This window comes from Sinohyriopsis cumingii, chromosome 19 (assembly GCF_028554795.1).
Source record: "Sinohyriopsis cumingii isolate HCF-2022 chromosome 19, ASM2855479v2, whole genome shotgun sequence".
Taxonomy (NCBI): Eukaryota; Metazoa; Mollusca; class Bivalvia; order Unionida; family Unionidae; genus Sinohyriopsis; species Sinohyriopsis cumingii.
In genome coordinates this window covers 42,856,949-42,876,228 of record NC_142979.1, presented here as the reverse complement: position 1 = coordinate 42,876,228, position 19,280 = coordinate 42,856,949, and the positions used below count along the sequence as shown (strand labels likewise).

At 36.2% G+C, this 19,280-nt stretch overlaps 1 protein-coding gene across 10 annotated transcripts in view; it reads left to right on the top strand.

Annotated features, from left to right (window-relative positions):
- LOC149775581 (unconventional myosin-XVIIIa-like) overlaps positions 1-19,280 on the top strand; it is a 287,486-nt gene that overhangs the window by 158,645 nt on the left and 109,561 nt on the right. For all 10 annotated transcript variants that reach the window (XM_089943593.1, XM_089943592.1, XM_089943594.1 and 7 more), the window contains 6 exons: positions 5,225-5,369; positions 6,412-6,574; positions 9,652-9,835; positions 11,166-11,367; positions 12,183-12,280; positions 18,430-18,495. In XM_089943593.1, the coding sequence (XP_089799719.1) occupies positions 5,225-5,369; positions 6,412-6,574; positions 9,652-9,835; positions 11,166-11,367; positions 12,183-12,280; positions 18,430-18,495 (858 nt within the window). The remainder of the gene's footprint in view (positions 1-5,224; positions 5,370-6,411; positions 6,575-9,651; positions 9,836-11,165; positions 11,368-12,182; positions 12,281-18,429; positions 18,496-19,280) is intronic.

Here is a 19,280-nt window from a genome sequence, read left to right as displayed (position 1 = left end):
ATCTTGGAATTGATCAAGATGCCTTCTTTTTAAATTACTGTTTGACAAGTTGTCTGCTGCACTGGAATTAGTTTACAGAACACACTCAAAGACATGTACAGAAAGAAAAACCATGAGGTTACCAAATATACACACATATAAGTTAAAATTAGCTGCAGGCTGCACAGACCCAGATCGGCCATTGTATAATGAGCTAGCAGATCTGGATCTGTGCAGTTTGTTGGGAGTAATCAGTAGAACAAAGAACATAGACCCTGATCTTCTGGTACATTATGCAATGACATTTTCAAGGTCTGTGTTTTTGCCGTTTGACTTATAAATGAGTATATATGGTAAGTTGCTTTTTTTGCACTCCATATTTTTTCTCTAAACACACCTAACATGTAGAAATTATTCAGTATAGTTTGATGTTCATGTACTGAAGATGTTTCACTCAGTCTCTAAGATTATCCCACTGCAAGACTTCAAACATGGCTGCTGTCATGAAAAACTAAAACAGTATGTTTTTTACTCTCAAAGAATTTTCAAAAGAAATTTTTCAAATTAAAATATGGTAATATGAGAAAATCTCACAATGCAGCTTCAAAGAGAAACCATTTGTATTTCAATAATGATCACAAAGTAGAACCCTTAAATTATATAGCAATATATAAATAGCAAAGAAAGAAATTCATGCTGTTAGACTTCAGTTTTCATGTTAACTTCTTGCAGTCAAATTTATTGTATTTTTGGCAAATGCCAGTTAAATTGATTCTTTAAATGCTACAATCATGTCCTGTTGACAAGGTCTGATTATTGGTTTTGATTCTGAACCTTAGCCGTGTGTACTAAGTTTAATAAAAAAAAGTGGCGATGAGTTAGACTTAGGGATATGGTTTTCTTTTGTTTATTTCCAACAGGTTTTGGGCTTTTGTGTCTTGTTACAAATGTTGGACTAATTACATAATAGCTTATGAATTTTATAGTAATTTGCCTTATGATCATCATTCACAGAAGTTAAATATTCTGGGTCAAAAACAACAAAACAACTTCCTGCTTTTAATTTGGTTTTGTGGGGTTCAGCAAATGATTGGCTACACATGGTGGCCAGTATGTTTGGTGAAGGAAGAACCTAGGAGGAAACATCAATACACTGGAAGCTACTGGAAGCTTTCTCACATGTCCATGTTGGTTGAGCCAAGATTTATGGAAAGAAATCGGGAATAATTTGCAGTGCTTTGTGTATATAGTTTAATAAATTCATCAATTACTGTTACTTTTTGTATAGCGTTTTACCCATATTTTTTTTAGCTGCCTGTATGAATTAAAGGAATTATTGTACTTTTTGTATTGCATTTCTTCACATTTTTTTTTGCTTGCCTGTATGAATTAAAGGAATTATTGTACTAACTGGGCATCAGCATCTGTATCAGCATCCACTCGTATAAAAGCATATGCGTGTATAAAGTCTTGCTGTACCGCAACCATTCTTTCTTCCTAGGTCCTAGGTAACAGTTTGGATTGGGTTTCATAGCACCTGTCCACTGGGAAGGGGGCTAATTGTGCATGTAGATGTACATTATTGTACATATTTGGTGTAAACTTTTTGAATTTAGTTTCACGATTTTACACCCTGTATGTGTGTGTGTGTGTGTGTATATATATATATGTATATATATGTGTGTGTGTGTGTATATATATATATATATATATATATATATATATATATATATATATATATATATATATATATATATATATATATATATATATATATAAATGTTATACCTGGAATAACGAAACTTGCTGAGGGGATGGATGCATCTTAATGAATACTAAAAGCATCATACAAAATTAGGTCACATTTACCTATATTTCAGACTTCACTAAATTTAAAGCTTGTGTTTTAAGTTTATTTCTCAAGCTCTGTTCATGATTTAGTAATGATAAAGCAAGAAAATTTTATGAATCTCTCTTATTATTATACCATTACAACAAAGAAGGTCACTGTGACCAACATCTCATATTTTTCTGGCCTAGATTAAATTTAAGCAGTTAGCTCGTGATAGGATTTTTTTGTACTCTGTGTAGATAATGTTACAATTAAAATCATGAAACTTGGTGGATGAATCTTGCTGAGTACTACATCATCATCACAAAGTAGGTCATTGACCAGCTTTTCATTCTTCACTGACATGGATTACAGTTTGTGTTTGAATTTAATTCTCAAGAACTGTTCTGGCTTACTAGGTTATGTTTTCCTGTGTTTAGCTCATGCCGTCATAGATTTTGTTATATGCACACCATAAAGACTGTTTATGTTATGATGTTGTCTATCTGTCTGTTACTTATATTTCTTTTCGACACAGTAATTTTGAATTCCATTTTCATTTACCGTACTTTGTGGATGGCTTACTCTTGTTGTAAGGAAATTTAGTGATACAAAGGTCAAAGATCACTATTACTGAAAAATTGAAAATTGGTTTCCACAAAATAGCCTTAATTCAAATCACATGCCTGGTATGCAGATGGCATACACTTGGGGTATGGAAGAAGCCAATCAGTTTTAGGGTCAAAGGTCAAGGTTGCTCATGTTGAAGGAAAATAAAATTGTTTCTGCACAGTAGCATTGGTTATACATCACACACATAGACCAGATTTTTTTAGATGACTTGCACTTGTGGTATGGAAGAAGTCGATTGATTTTGGGATCAAAAGACCAAAGTTCAAGGTCACTATATTTGAAAGAAAAAAAATAGTTTCCACATAACAAATTTAGTTTGGTGAAGCTTTGTGGATGACTTGCACATGGGAAAAAGTTGTTGATTTGTGCATCAAAAAGATTGTCATATTTGCTGAGAGTGAAAAAGAAATATGGTTTCCATACAATAACATCAGTTCTACATCACAAACCTGGACCAGACATTATAGATGCTTTGCAGTTTGGTTAAGGAAGAAGCTAGTTGTTTTTGTGGTCAGACAAAGGTGGGACTGAAAGAATATAAATGGTTTCTGCCAAAAAGTTTTTGACCATGAACAATCATAAAAATTTGTGAATTATTGGCACAGTTAGGTAAGAACCCTTTTTTTTGTCTGACGGACGTAGTTCATTGTCACTGTCACAGAAATAAGAAACCTTTTTTTTTGCATGGTAACTTGAGTTTTAGATCATGCACCTTGACCAAAGTTTGTTGAGGGGTTACACTTAAGGTATGACAGAGGCCAGTTGATTTTGTTTAACAAAAGGTGTTAGGTCAGGGTCATTGTGCCTCAGAGAAAAATCGGTTTTGCAGATTACACATTGTTCCAGAGTACATTATTTGACCACTGTTTGTGGATGGCTTTCACTTGGGGTAATTGAGAAATCTATGGGTTCTTTTTTATTTGACCTCTGAAGGTCAGAGGTCATGGTCACATTCAAGTCAAATAAAAAATAATGGTTTCTGTTCAGTAACTTTAATTTAAGATCACATGTCTTTAAAAAAAAGTTCAGATCATTGAGTCCCTTTGGTCAGTAATGTCTTGAGTCAACCAAGCTGCATTGGTGCCTTCATAGAAAGGACTATTAAACACATGACAGGAATTTAATGTGCTGTTCACTGTACTGGTGTTGTATCCCAGACTCTGCTCTAGGATGTGTGGGGCCCAAGGCAGCAAGCAGTGCCCAAGGCAGCATGCAGTGATGAGCAGGGCCCCAAGCAAAAAATTTACATTGCGGAGTTGATTTCCTGAAAGCGCGGGGCCCAAGGTGGTTGCCTTGTTTGCATTTCCCTTGGGCCAGGACTGTTATATCCTGTTTACATGCTCATAAACCTGGAATCACAAAGCTTGGTGATTGGATGCATATTGATGAAATCTACACCATCATCACAAACATGGGTAGCTGTGACCCATATTTCATGCTTCAATGATTTTTGTTATATTTGAGGTTTCAGTTATTCATTCCAAAATACTTAAACTAGATGATTAAAAACATGTCTATTGGTGTCATACCCATTCAAAAACAAAGGCCACTTTGACCTACATTATCATTTTACAGCTCTTTTTGCATTTATCTTGTGATAAAATGCTTTTGGCATGATGTGTGCATACTGTTCTATCTAGACTAATTAAGCTTGGTGAAGGGATGCAGCTTGATGAGCACTACTCCCTCATTACATATATAGGTCATTATGGCCTATATTTTATGCATAACTGACTTGGGTTAAATTTTGTATTGGATGTTAATTTCTCAGGCAGTGTTTATTGTAGACTTGTGAAAATTCGTGATGGTATGAATCCCTGCTAGTATCAGAAAAGATGCTCATCATGCCAGTATATCATCTTTTTTTGGCTTCGGTTAAGTTACTGCATTTAGGTTATGGCATACTGTCCTATCTAGAACGAGGAAATGCATCTTGATAAGTATGACACCCTTATTGCAAAAGCAGGTCTTTGTGACCTTTATTTCAAGCTTCATTTGTTTGTTGAAATTTGGAGTTTAGAGCTCATTTATTGGCTTCTTGTGGTGGACATGGATATTAGTTTTTGAAGCATTTTGAGAACAAATACTTATAAAAGGAAAGAAAAATAAATTAATCTCTCTGGGTTTTTATCAACTGGATAAAGTGCCTACTTTGATATCAAAGAAAAGAATGTTCCTTTTTTCATTGTTTTATATCTTCTTAGTTCAGTCATGGAGACGAGCATTTTGTTGCCAAGATCACTTTAGTCTGAATCGATTTTCTGTGTGATAATTAACATTAATTGCTGGAAACTTTTAAAAGTTTCCTGTTGGCAAACTATGTAATTGTTGATTACATTCTAGTTAATATCCTTCTGTGACCACTTTGTGAAATTTTTCATATAAAAACCAAACAAAAGGATGCGTGTTTCTGGTTGGTTTCACTGGTTTTAAAATTAGAGTGGGCAAATTTTTTTTCTTCTTATTTATAAACATTATATCTGTTTAATGCAAATTTGTTTTTGAATTTTTAAAAATGGTTTTTATCATGGGGAAAAAGGTGCTAGGATCAGCAATGAGAAACAGGGATGGTTGGCTGGCCAGAAATGCACATATTTTTTTTGTGCCTTTGGATGAATGTACATTTGCCATGGGAATATAAAAAGGGTATGATGTTGTAATTTTCAGTACCATGTTTTATGTGTCTCAGAATAAGAGATTTCAATTTCAACATGAATTTATGATATCTCATTACAAGATGTTCCAAATGTATTTTTCCAAGTATTTTTGGTATGATTTCAGGTACGTACATCCAATCCAGAATCTAAGGATGCAGAGAAGAAGGGCCTGTTGTGGATCCTGGATGAAGAAGCTATTTTTCCTGGGGCTACTGAGGACTCCTTTATGGACAGATTCTTCACTCATCATGGGGAACAAAAAGTCAGAAGTCAGTACTTATTTCTTAGTACATTGCTAAATCCAATAATCTGGGGTCCCCATTAATTTGGGAGATAACAGTATTGTATTTGTATTTCATGGGCCCACTTGAACTTACTTTTGGCTTGTACTTTTCCATAGTACAATTGTACAATGCCAAAAATAATTGATTTTTGGGTCACCAAAAATGTGTATGTTGTTAAATCCAATGATCTGTGGTCCCCAGTAATTTGGGAGATAACAATGTTGTATTTGAATCCCCAGTAATTTGGGGATAACAGTCTTGACTTTGTGTCCCCATTAATTTGGTTAATAACAGTGTTGTATTTGAGGATGGGAGAATGGTTTTGCTGTTGCAAATTGCGATTTATCATCATATGCAGAGTGGGTAAAACTGACATTTGTGGCACTAAAGCACCATTAACTTTCTAAAATACTTCAGCATGGGACTTTTATCCATGTTCAATAGAGAATCATGACATTACAGTCGCATCAGAGTTTGACATTCAACCAGCTAGAGGCACATTAGATTTGCTTGAGTTTAGAATTCATTGTTTGCAGTGTTATTCATCCATATTTTAAGCAGACACAAATACATTTGGAGTGTCATTTCTTTATTGCAGATATCTCTAAGTATTTCCTATTTTAACAATGGAATTCAGCATCCTTGCCAAACAACAGTGTTTTCACAGGATATTTAGTTGATTTTTTTCTTCTTTAAAAGTATGCAAGAAAAGTGAACACCATACATACTCGCTTATAAGTCAAGTCAAACTGCAAACAACAAAGATCATGATATGCTGTAGCATAATGCACCTAAGATCATGGGCTACATTGTTTGCCTTATTGGTGCTCCTAACAAACTGCACAGACCCAGATCAGGATTTATGTTGTTTGTTCTCCTGATTACTCCTAACAAGCTGCATAGACCCAGATCTGCCAGTGCATTATGCAACAGCAGACCTGGATCTGTGCAGTCTACTGGTGGAAATGACTCATAATTAAATACATATGGTATTTCTAATATAAATTTACTGAATCTCATTTGACAGGGGACAGTTTGTTGAGGAAGGCGTCATCCATTGGCAACACATTCATCCTGAATCATTTCCAGGGGACAAACCCTGTCCAGTATAATGCCAGTGGCTGGCTTAAAGTCTGTAGGGAAAATCCAGTCAGCAAGCTTGCTACACAAGTACTGCAGGATTCTAAAAAGTGAGTAAACTGTTACCTTTATTTTAGGGGCATGTCTGATTCATCAATAGCTGTAATAATGTTGCACAAATTGCCATTCAGTTGTCAAGAACCCTAAGACACTTAAGATGAGTGCATACTCCTTGCACACCAAAACAAATGTCAAAAACCGAGACACTTGACATAAGTGAATACTCTTTACCACACAAATAAAATTTCAAGAATATTAAACACTTGATACCAGTGCATATTCATTGCTACACAAATAAAATCTCAAGAACATCAAACACTTGACATGAGTGCATACTCTTCACCTGGTAAGTTTTACACACTTGCGACAATTGTTATGTGCTCTTGGCATTTTATTGTTGGCTCACATCAGTAGTATTATACCATTGATGGGCATATTGACCAATTAGACCTGGCCTTAAATTTATCAGCAAGTTATGGTCCTAAGTTTAGATTCTTTTAAGCTTGTTGTAATTTTTCCTTAAGGTAGCAGTAAACTGGTTCATATGATTGTCTTTGGCATAAATGTTTGATGGAAGAGTTATCCATACCTTTTCTCCATGTTTTTCCAATTTATCTACAGTGGAATGCATGATTTCATGTATGCACAAGGAGATGATTCCAGTTGATGAACACATTTATACTACCTGGGATGATTCTAGAGCATAAACATGTTGTTACTACCTAGGATGATTCTAGTGCATTAACTATATTGTCTGGGATGATTCTAGTGCATAAACATTAATACTAGCTTGGATGATTCTAGTGGATAAATATTAATACTAGCTTGGATGATTCTAGTGGATAAATATTAATACTAGCTTGGATGATTCTAGTGGATAAATATTAATACTAGCTTGGATGATTCTAGTGGATAAATATTAATACTAGCTTGGATGATTCTAGTGCATTACTTATAATATCTGGGATGATTCTAGTGCGTAAACATTAATGCATGTACTAGCTGGGATGATTCTAGTGCATAAACATTAATAATACATGCGATGATTCTTGTGCATAAACACTTTTATACTAGCTTGGATGATTCTAGTGCATTACCTGTAAAATCTGGGATGATTCTAGTGCATAAACAATACTAGCTTGGATGATTCTAGTGCATAAATATTAATACTAGCTTTGATGATTCTAGTGCATAAACAATACTAGCTGGGATGATTCTAGTGCATAAACATTAATACTAGCAGGGATGATTCTAGTGCATCAACAATGCTAGCTTGGATGATTCTAGTGCATAAACAATACTAGCTTGGATGATTCTAGTGGATAAACATTAATACTATCTTGGATGATTCTAGTGCATAAATATTAATACTAGCTTGGATGATTCTAGTGCATAAACAATACTAGCTGGGATGATTCTAGTGCATAAACATTAATACTAGCTTGGATGAATCTAGTGGATAAACATTAATACTAGCTTGGATGATTCTAGTGGATCAACATATTTAACTAGCTGGGATCAAGATAAAGTTTTGGCCCACACTGGATCATCAGCTACCTATTTTCTCCTAGCTGTGCTTTTATGTTTTTACCCAAAAATTTCTTAGTGTGTTATTTCTTTGGAAGTTGGTTCATCCATGGTACATGTTCCTCTCCATTAAAGTAATACCTGGAACATAATTGTCATGGCCTTGTAATGTTTATATCATCTTTTCTTTGGTATAGGTTCTTTATGGGATTAAAAGCACAGGTTTAGAGGTTACATGCTGAACCATGGCCTTAGTGACTTTTTTTATTTCTATGAGTTATTGCTCATGATCGACTTGAATAGCAATCCCAATAGCTTGTGAATAGAGTCATTCACAATTCTTGTTTACAGTTAAGCTTCAGGTTAATAAGATCTCAAATGAGTTATTGCCCTTGATAGTCTTGGAATTGGCTTCCCACTTGATCTTGAATACCAGCATTAACATTTTTTTGTTTTCAACCAGATTAGCTGAGAAGTGTTAACTTAGCAAGGTCTCCAATGTGTGCATTGTTGAGTAGATTTTTTTTCTTACACAGTTATGGCCCACAATCAGCTTCTAATGAGCATCCCTGTCACGTGTGAGAATTCTGGTATTTGCTATTCACTCTTATTCCAGTCATATTTGTAGTGAACCTTTTTCTCGACAAGATCTTTCATGCATTTCAGCATGACCAGTTTTTTACCTTTGATTTAAAGAGTTATAGCCATTGAAAGATTTCAGATGTGCATTCCACTGGGATCTGAACACTAGCATTCACATTTGTTTGTTTGATTTAAACTGATAGGCAGTGTAGATTAATCTTAGCAAGGTCACATATGACAGTGATCCGACTTTCATTAAACTTAACAGAGTTATGTCCCTTGAATGAAATTTGACATCTAGCTGTATTTAGAACACTAGCATTGAAATTTTTTTATTTTGATATAAGCCACATTTGGAAGTAAATTCTCCCTAGCATGATCTCATATGAGCTTCGTGGCAAGCAGGTTTTGGCTCTGTTCGCATTATGGCGCTTAAGTGACTTAGAACAGCCATGCATCCCAGTATATTTTAAACATTGGCATCCACATTTGTTTGATATCAACTTTTCTGGAAAGTTTTATTTTGATGAGGTTTCAGATGAATTTCATGATCAGCAAATTTAGACCTTAATTTATACAATTTTGGCTCTTGTTCGACTTTGATATTGTAATGGTTTGCAAAAACTAACATTCATATTTTTTTTCAATCTTATTTGCATTGAAATCAATTTGAAAAAGAATTTTTTTTTAGCTATAATTTTTATCACTTACAGCCGTCTGATTCACTCAGCACTGGCACCCAGTTCCCAGTCCTCTAGCCATTTTGTTGGAGGTGGCAGGGAACAATAGCCATCTTAGTAATATTTACTGCTTGTGAAGATTATTGCTGAATATGCTTTCTGTTTTTACATTTAATGGCAAAAAATTTTAAATATGAAATTTGATTTGTTAATATTTGTCAATTGTGCTATTTTATTATGAATTCCCCCATTCAGTTGATTCCTGGTATCACGAGAGAGAACTTTTAATTCACGTCAAACATCAAGGATCTATTTAACAGTGTGAACTTTTATTTCAGGTCAAACATCAAGGATCTATTTAACAGTGTGAAAGCCCCAGTTGCAGGAATGGTCAGTGGTTCCATAGTGGGTATGGAAGGTACCACATCACTCAGAAGGGTGGGAAGCATGCGGAGAACATTCATGTCTGGGACAGCTGGGCTCAAGAAAAAATCCATGTGTATTTTAGTCAAATATCAAGTTGTAAGTTGGTGTGAACTTTGAATATTTTGTAAATTTAAACAGAAAAAAATCATGAACTGCTATCATTGTTATAGGGGAATGAATGTAATATGTCTTTGAGAATATTTAAAAAAGTAATTTCATATTATCAGGTAGGTCTCTGAAATGAACTGCTAGTTTATCATTACACTATATTTATTACAATGCAAAGACTTAATGAAGGACAGATTTGATTTTTTTGAACAAATTTGTACTTTATTAAAACCCTGTAGTCATATTTGTATATAATGATTGCTAGAGAGTCAATACAGGTTGTCATTATATACAGGTAAAAGTATATTTGTGGTTTTGAGAAAAAAGAAGAATATATATAAAGATAAATAGATGGTTAGATAGATGAACAGACAAAAAGAAGAAGGAAAGAAGATTGTCTTTCAGAGAGCAGGTTATTGGTTCGAATGATATGCACATTAGCCCTTGATAATCTCTAGACAATAAATACATGATGGTCCATGGGTCCCCCAAAAATAGCCTTCACTTGTCGTGTTGAACAGTGTATTGGAAATTTTGAGAGACTAAAATATGGTGGTCTGTGTGATACATACATTCATGCATACATACATACATACATGCATGCATGCATGCATGCATGCATGAACACACGCACACACACACCAAAGACTGATAAAAAATGGTGCTAACAGCTGCCGCGCTTGGTGCTTAGCATTAAGAAGTTAGTGTTAGGAAAGGTCGGCCTGGTGTCAGGATAATGTGACTGCGTGGGACATCATGCTAATGTCTGAGGCATGATGCCCCATTGCTAGACATCACTATAAAATGTCACACTGCATACACTGTAGCGACATGATTGAAATTTGTTTAAAGCTACGTTAAAATCCAAATCCCACATACATGCACACACACACACTCATGCATCCATGCATGCAAACACACACACGTACATATGTATGTATATACATACATATGTACATACCTACCTACCTACCTACCCACCCACCCACCCACCCACCTACCTACCTACCTACCTAGTCTATTTTTTATTTTACTGTTGGTTCAGCTTGGCTTTTTTGTTGTTTTTGTTATTGTCATGAAACTAATGGTCTTTAACTGCCAACTTAACACTTCGTCCCAAAATTTTGACAAGAATAGAAAGTTTGCAAATATGTGAAATGAAATTTGTAACAGTATTTACCAGTTTGTTTAATTTCAGCATAGCCATATTAGAAAGGAGTAAATTATAAAATGTTTAGGATATAAAGGTGCTAATTTTATGAAGTTCTTGAAGATTGGTACATATTTTAAAACAATTTAAAATATCTTTGTTCTGTAGGACAGTATTATAGAGACATTGAGGAAGACGCAGTGCCACTTTGTGCACTGTATCCTGCCACAGCTCAATGCAGGGCTAAGTGACCTGAAGGCCCAGCAGGAAAAAACATCAGCCCAAGAAGATATCCTTATGAATGTCCCACTTGTCCGAGCTCAGCTTCGAGGAAGTGAAATTTTGGAATCGGTCAGGATTCATAGACAAGGTAAGCAGTACTTCACCTCATTTAATTTATTTTACAGTCACTGAGTTTTACATATTTTCAACACGGTGTCTTTTGATAAAAAAGACATATTGTACTCTGTCACATTTCACTTGATTTGCAGTGGATAGAAACATAGATATAACTATTGTCTGGTGCTATTTGTAATATGATAGACACTAGTAAATTAAAAACATATTAATTTCTTAATTATCAGACGTAATGATACTGAGACATGTTTAGAGAAATGGTTGTATGTTTTTTCTTTTATGGCATTAACTTAGTGCTGTTCATCTAGCGGTTAACATTTACCATAACTGTAACAGTTTGAGAGATTTTCAGAAAAATTTGCACAATAATTATGACTAGATAATACACTGTGCACCATAGTCATACCACCAAGGTCAAGGTCACAAAAGGGGAATGTAATTCTTAGATTTGTATCCCATTCCAGAGTATAACTTTTGAACAGTTGAAAATAGCTCAAGTAAAAGTTGAATATATTTCATAGTATGAGAACAAAATCCATCCTCCTGAACTATCTGTTAACATCAAAAGAAAAATATCTGAAAAGAATTTTACAAATGTTTAAAAGAAATTTTACACCTTTTTAACAAAATGAGAGATGTCATAAACATGTACATAAGTTTTGTTGGTTGAAATAATAGCTGGAATTAGTTACAAAGTTAATATGTAAAAACATGTTGCATTAGGACAAATAACTTGTTTAACCATAGTGTTACTGTTTAGCATAAAATACAAAGAATTTATTTTAGCATAATCCTTACATTAAATATTTCTGTCCTCAAATATTACAGGTTTCCCAGAGTATTTGAGCTTTGTGGAGTTTAGACAAAAGTTTGAAAAATTAATTAGCCCCAGCTCAAAACCAGGACAGGATGTTGATGAAAAACAGGTACTTTGAGTTTCATGTCTTTTCTTCTTTGTACAAACTTTACTATTAATTATCAGAATGAACTTTTAAAACATATCCAGTTCACTAACCAACAAGGGATGGTGACCTAGTGATCTAAGGTGCTTCCCTTTACAGATCACTAACATCTCATCTCAGTCAACATGGGTTCAAGTCTCAGGCTCGGTCAATGTGTGTATATGAAAAACTTGCCATTTGCTTCTCTTGGGTTGGTGGTTCATCCCAGGCTTTTCCTGGGTTCTTTTGTCACCAGATATACTGACTGCATCATATAGCCTATAATGTGCTGAAAAATGGCATTAAGCTTAGAACAACAACAACTATCCAGCAAATACTAATGAAACCATTTGTTGTAAGAAATCGTGTATTAGAATTATTTCAGTTTCAAAGGATGGTGTACGTGACCCGTATTGTTAAACAGATTTAAGTCCCATTTGTTTTGAAGAAGCATAAGGATATTGGGATATAGTCCATTCCTGTCAACATACATATATAGGGGTGTATGTAAATAAATGAAATTACATGTATGTGTAATGACCTTGAACTCCTACACTGCAAAAGCAGGCCATATGACACATGAAACATGCATCAGTGTTTGTCTTGTGGGTGTTAATTATTCCAACACATCTGTCAATTAATAATGATAACAATAATAAAAATAATAATAAATAAATGAATAATATTAATACACTTATTCTCAGTGGGCTGTTGAACCAAACATTCATATCACACAGGAACAAGATATATTAAAATGTACAATATTCACATCATGTACAGTATTCGCATCATGTACAGTATTCACATCATGTACACTATTCACATCATGTACAATATTCACATCATGTACAGTATTCACATCATGTACAGTATTCACATCATGTACAATATTCACATCATGTACAATAAAATACATGAACTACATAAGATGGGTATTATCACAGACAGTCACCGGAAGCAGTAATATTGCAAGTTTATAAAAGTTCATAATAAAAATTATGAAACTATACTTGGTGTTTGCAAGAATGTTTTACATTTGTATTTAAGAGCAACAAGGGTTGTACATAATATAATTAGAAAATATATTCCATATTAAAAGAAAAATGTATGTAAAATTCCTTTAAAACATCAATTCTTGTTTTCTTTACTTAGTTGAGTTTTAGTTAAACAGCATATGATTTGACTTTCAACTTCAGAGACTATTATATTAAAAGTATTCAGATAATCTGGTGCCATGTTGGTTTTAATTTTGTACATGAGGATTGAATCATTGCTTTTTATTCTGCTTTTAAAATATAATCATTTGAGTTTTTCAAATAAATTTTCTCTTATTGCTGACTGTTTTTCAACTGAAAGAGTTCTAACAACATTCTTTTGCATCCATTCAATGCATTTTATAAGATACGATGAACAATGTCCCAAAATATCGGAACAATAACCAAAATAAGGTACCAATAAACAGTTGTGAAAGTAAATCTTGATTTTGGCATTAAAAAAATGATTAATTCTATTTAAATGATATAAGCTGAAGGAACATTTGCTGCATACAGAATTTGTTTATTCCATGATAGAGAGTCATATATGGTGACACAATGAAGCTTGCCATTATCTTGGTATGCAGTGTGATCCTTTTAAATTATCCTTTTTGTCTGAGGACTAGCAGGACTGATTAGTTGGTACAACAGGTTGAGAAGTTTGTCATGTCAGGACTAGTAGGACTGATTAGTTGGTACAACAGGTTGAGAAGTTTGTCATGTTAGGACTAGTAGGACTGATTAGTTGGTACAACAGGTTGAGAAGTTTGTCATGTTAGGACTAGTAGGACTGATTAGTTGGTACAACAGGTTGAAAAGTTTGTCCTGTCAGGACTAGCAGGACTGATTAGTTGGTACAACAGGTTGAGAAGTTTGTCATGTTAGGACTAGTAGGACTGATTAGTTGGTACAACAGGTTGAGAAGTTTGTCATGTCAGGACTAGCAGGACTGATTAGTTGGTACAACAGGTTGAGAAGTTTGTCATGTTAGGACTAGTATGACTGATTAGTTGGTACAGCAGGTTGAGAAGTTTGTCATGTTAGGACTAGTAGGACTGATTAGTTGGTACAACAGGTTGAGAAGTTTGTGATGTCAGGACTAGTAGGACTGATTAGTTGGTACAACAGGTTGAGAAGTTTGTCATGTCAGGACTAGTAGGACTGATTAGTTGGTACAACAGGTTGAGAAGTTTGTCATGTCAGGACTAGTAGGACTGATTAGTTGGTACAACAAGTTGAGAAGTTTGTCATGTCAGGACTAGTAGGACTGATTAGTTGGAACAACAGGTTGAGAAGTTTGTCATGTCAGGGCTAGTAGGACTGATTAGTTGGTACAGCAGGTTGAGAATCTTGTGATGTCAGGACTAGTAGGACTGATTAGTTGGTACAACAGGTTGAGAAGTTTGTCATGTCAGGACTAGTAGGACTGATTAGTTGGTACAACAGGTTGAGAAGTTTGTGATGTCAGGACTAGTAGGACTGATTAGTTGGTACAACAGGTTGAGAAGTTTGTGATGTCAGGACTAGTAGGACTGATTAGTTGGTACAACAGGTTGAGAAGTTTGTCATGTCAGGATATAGATTACTGTCATTTTGACCAGCAGGTATACCTACAGCTTGAGGAACAGCAGCATTTGCATATATAAACATATTAATTATTTTGGTCAGTTGCCAAAGGGAGGTAATTGGTCAACAGCATAAAAATGGTCTTAAAAACTTGAACTTCTATATTAACTTATAATAAATCCCTTCAAACAATGTAAAAGCAAATGTTTTGAGGTCTGCTGTTTAAATGTGAGCTAAAAAAGGCTTGTAAATTGGAACATCCATAAATTCCTAATTCACACACACACATACATTTATAGACTTATTCCTATTGGCATGAAACCGCTCTGGAGGCCTAGTGGTTAGAGCATCCACCTCAGATGCAGGAGATCGCGGGTTCGAACCCTGGCAGAGTCATACCAAAGACTTACAAAAATGGTACTAACAGCTGCCTTGCTTGGCGCTCAGCATTAAGAGGTTAGTGTTAGGACTGGTCGGCCTGGTGTTAGGATAATGTCACTGGGTGGGACATCATGCTACAATTCTGTGGCATGATGCCCCAGTGCTAGCCATCACTATAAACTGCCACACTGCAGACATCGTAGCGATATGACTGAATTTTTTTTTAAAGCTACATTCAAAATCTAAATCACAAATCACATTGGCATGAAAAGACAAATTTATAGATGTGATTGATATATATATATGCAAGGGGTATTTCCCTATCATTAAGACTTAGCCTTAGGTCATAACTTAAACGCTATGGATTTTCTCCTCTTTAATCACATAAAGACTTGCTAGGCATGAAAGTAAAATGTATACATACAACTGGCTTTGACTTGGTGTCCATGCTTATCACCAAGAGCTTAGCCCCAGGAACATATCTTTGAAATAATTCTACCTTTATTTCTTGCAGGAAAAGATAGATTTATGCATGCAAATGCCATGTACTCAGGGTCCAACCTTACCATTGGGGGCATTCAAATGCTATGGTCTCAGGGTCCAACCTTACCACTGGGGGCATGCAAATGCCATGGTCTCAGGGTCCAACCTTACCACTGGGGGTATGCAAATGCCATGACCTCAGGATCCAACTTTACCACTGGGGGAATGCAAATGCCATGGTCTCAGGGTCCAACCTTATCACTGGGGGTATGCAAATGCCATGACCTCAGGATCCAACTTTACCACTGGGGGTATGCAAATGCCATGGTCTCAGGGTCCAACCTTATCACTGGGGGTATGCAAATGCCATGACCTCAGGATCCAACTTTACCACTGGGGGCATGCAAATGCCATGGTCTCAGGGTCCAACCTTACCACTGGGGGCATGCAAATGCCATGGTCTCAGTGTCCAACCTTATCACTGGAGGCATGCAAAAGCCATGGTCTCACGGTCCAACCTTATCACTGGGGGCATGCAAATGCCATGACCTCAGGATCCAACTTTACCACTGGGGGTATGCAAATGCCGTGGTCTCACGGTCCAACCTTACCACTGGGGGCATGCAAATGCCATGACCTCAGGATCCAACTTTACCACTGGGGGTATGCAAATGCCATGGTCTCACGGTCCAACCTTACCACTGGGGGCATGCAAATGTCATGGTCTCAGGGTCCAACCTTATCACTGGGGGCATGCAGATGCCATGGTCTCAGGGTCCAACCTTATCACTGGGGGCATGCAAATGCCATGGTCTCAGGGTCCAACCTTATCACTGGGGGCATGCAAATGCCATGTCTTCAGGGTCCAACCTTATCACTGGGGACATGCAAATGCCATGTCCTCAGGGTCCAGCCTTACCACTGGGGGTATGCAAATGCCATGACCTCAGTCTCCAACTTTACCACTGGGGGTATGCAAATGCCATGGTCTCAGGGTCCAACCTTATCACTGGGGGTATGCAAATGCCATGACCTCAGGATCGAACTTTACCACTGGGGGCATGCAAATGCCATAGTCTCAGGGTCCAACCTTATCACTGGGGGCATGCAAATGCCATGGTCTTAGTGTCCAACCTTATCACTGGAGGCATGCAAAAGCCATGGTCTCAGGGTCCAACCTTATCACTGGGGGCATGCAAATGCCATGACCTCAGGATCCAACTTTACCACTGGGGGTATGCAAATGCCATGGTCTCACGGTCCAACCTTACCACTGGGGGCATGCAAATGTCATGGTCTCAGGGTCCAACCTTATCACTGGGGGCATGCTAATGCCATGGTCTCAGGGTCCAACCTTATCACTGGGGGCATGCAAATGCCATGTCTTCAGGGTCCAACCTTATCACTGGGGACATGCAAATGCCATGTCCTCAGGGTCCAGCCTTACCACTGGGGGTATGCAAATGCCATGTCCTCAGGGTCCAACCTTACCACTGGGGGCATGCAAATGCCATGTCCTCAGGGTCCATCCTTACCACTACGGGACTAAGATCTGTAGTCATAACACATCAACATTTTACATTTCCACTCTTTTACCTTGGGGAACTAATCTAGGGGGCCTAAACTTTGGGGTACAGGTCAAAACTGAATTTCAATCAGAATGTATGATCTGGAGACTGAATTCCAGTCAGAGTTTGCTCTCAGCTTGAGTATGTTTATATCATCATGACTTGTGATGTGATTTACAGCTGACCAGTTGAACTTGTTACCTCTCTAGTGAAGATATTTTCCTTCCAGTTACAATAAAAGTTGGTAAATATGTTGGATAAGTTCAGTTACAATAAAACTGGGTGAATAGGCTGATAACTCCAGTTACAATACAACTTGGTAAATAGGTTGGAACAGTCCAGTTACAGTAAAATTTGGTAAATAGGTCAGATAATTACAATAATAACAAAACTGGGTAAATAGGTTGACAAGTATAATAATAATTAAACTAGGTAAATAGGTTGGATAAGTCCAGTGATGAATTTGGTCTAATGTTATTAATTATGACTTTGAAAATAATTGTAATCACACTATGGTAGAAATGATGAATTTGACAGATAAAAGTGGTGATAGTTTACATAGACTTGTGTTTTTACATTACTACATAAACCTGCATGATGAAATGGTCGGCTATTAAGTTATGTAAATCGTGTGAGTGCTATCATGCCATCTTGGCCTTGTGATTATGCCTAAGTGTAAATGTATGTGTAAGTTTATGTCTGAATGAAAGTGTTTGTCAAAGTGTAAGTGTATGTCTAAGTGCAAGTGTATGTCTAAGTGTAAGTGTATGTTTGAATGAAAGTGTTTGTCAAATTGTAAGTGTATGTCTAAGTGTAAGTGTTTGTCAAATTGTAAGTGTATGTCTGAGTGTAAGTGTATGTCTAAGTGTAAGTGTATGTCTTAGTGTAAGTGTATGTCTAAGTGTAAGTGTATGTCTAAGTGTAAGTGTACATCTAAGTGTAAGTGTATGTCTGAATGAAAGTGTTTGTCAAATTGTAAGTGTATGTCTAAGTGTAAGTGTACGTCTAAGTGTAAGTGTATGTCTAAGTGTAAGTGTACGTCTAAGTGTAAGTGTATGTCTAAGTGTAAAACTAAATTCCTTGATATATTTCTATTTTCCAGGCAGTAATGCAGATTATAGAAAACCTTGACCTTGACAGAGTTAATTATAGGATTGGCCTCAGCCAGGTAAAGTTGGTGTTTCATTTTTCTTTGCAAGCAAACATTCAGCAGATAAACAGTTTTGTTAAGGTTAATATGTGCAGGAACAACTCTCAGCCATGTAATCTAACTTTCCACTTAAGTTGACAGAAGGCAGACTTTTCAGCTAACTTTCAACTTTAGTTGACAGAAGGCAGACTTGTAAACTATTAAGTTGATCACAGTCGTAATGATATTATTTGTTTTCATATCTACAATACAGCAGTGCTAGACTCCTTCTGTATAGAGCTAGTCTTGTATATTTCACACAAGACAGAATGTCAGTTTAAAGTACAGGGAATATGTTCCAAGTCACTAGCCCTGCAGGCCAAGTAGCTAACTTCAAATAAGTTCCAAGTCACTAGCCCTGTAGGACAAGTAGCAAACTGGGAATAAGTTCCAAGTCAATAGCCCTGCAGAACAAGTACCTAATTAGAAGTAAGTTCCAAGTCACTAACCCAGTAGGACAAGTAGCAAACAGGGACTATGTTCCAAGTCATAGCCCTGCAGAACAAGTTGCTAACTAGTAATAAGTTCCAGGTCATGAGCCCTGTAGGACAAGTACCTAACTAGAAATAAGTTCCAAGTCACCAGCCTTGTAGGACAAGTACCTAACTAGAAATAAGTTCCAAGTCACTAGCCCTGTAGGACAAGTAGCAAACTGGGAATATGTTCCAAGTCATAGCCCTGCAGAACAAGTAGCAAACAGGGAATATGTTCCAAGTCACCAGCCCTGCAGGCCAAGTAGCTAACTGGGAATATTTTCCAAGTCA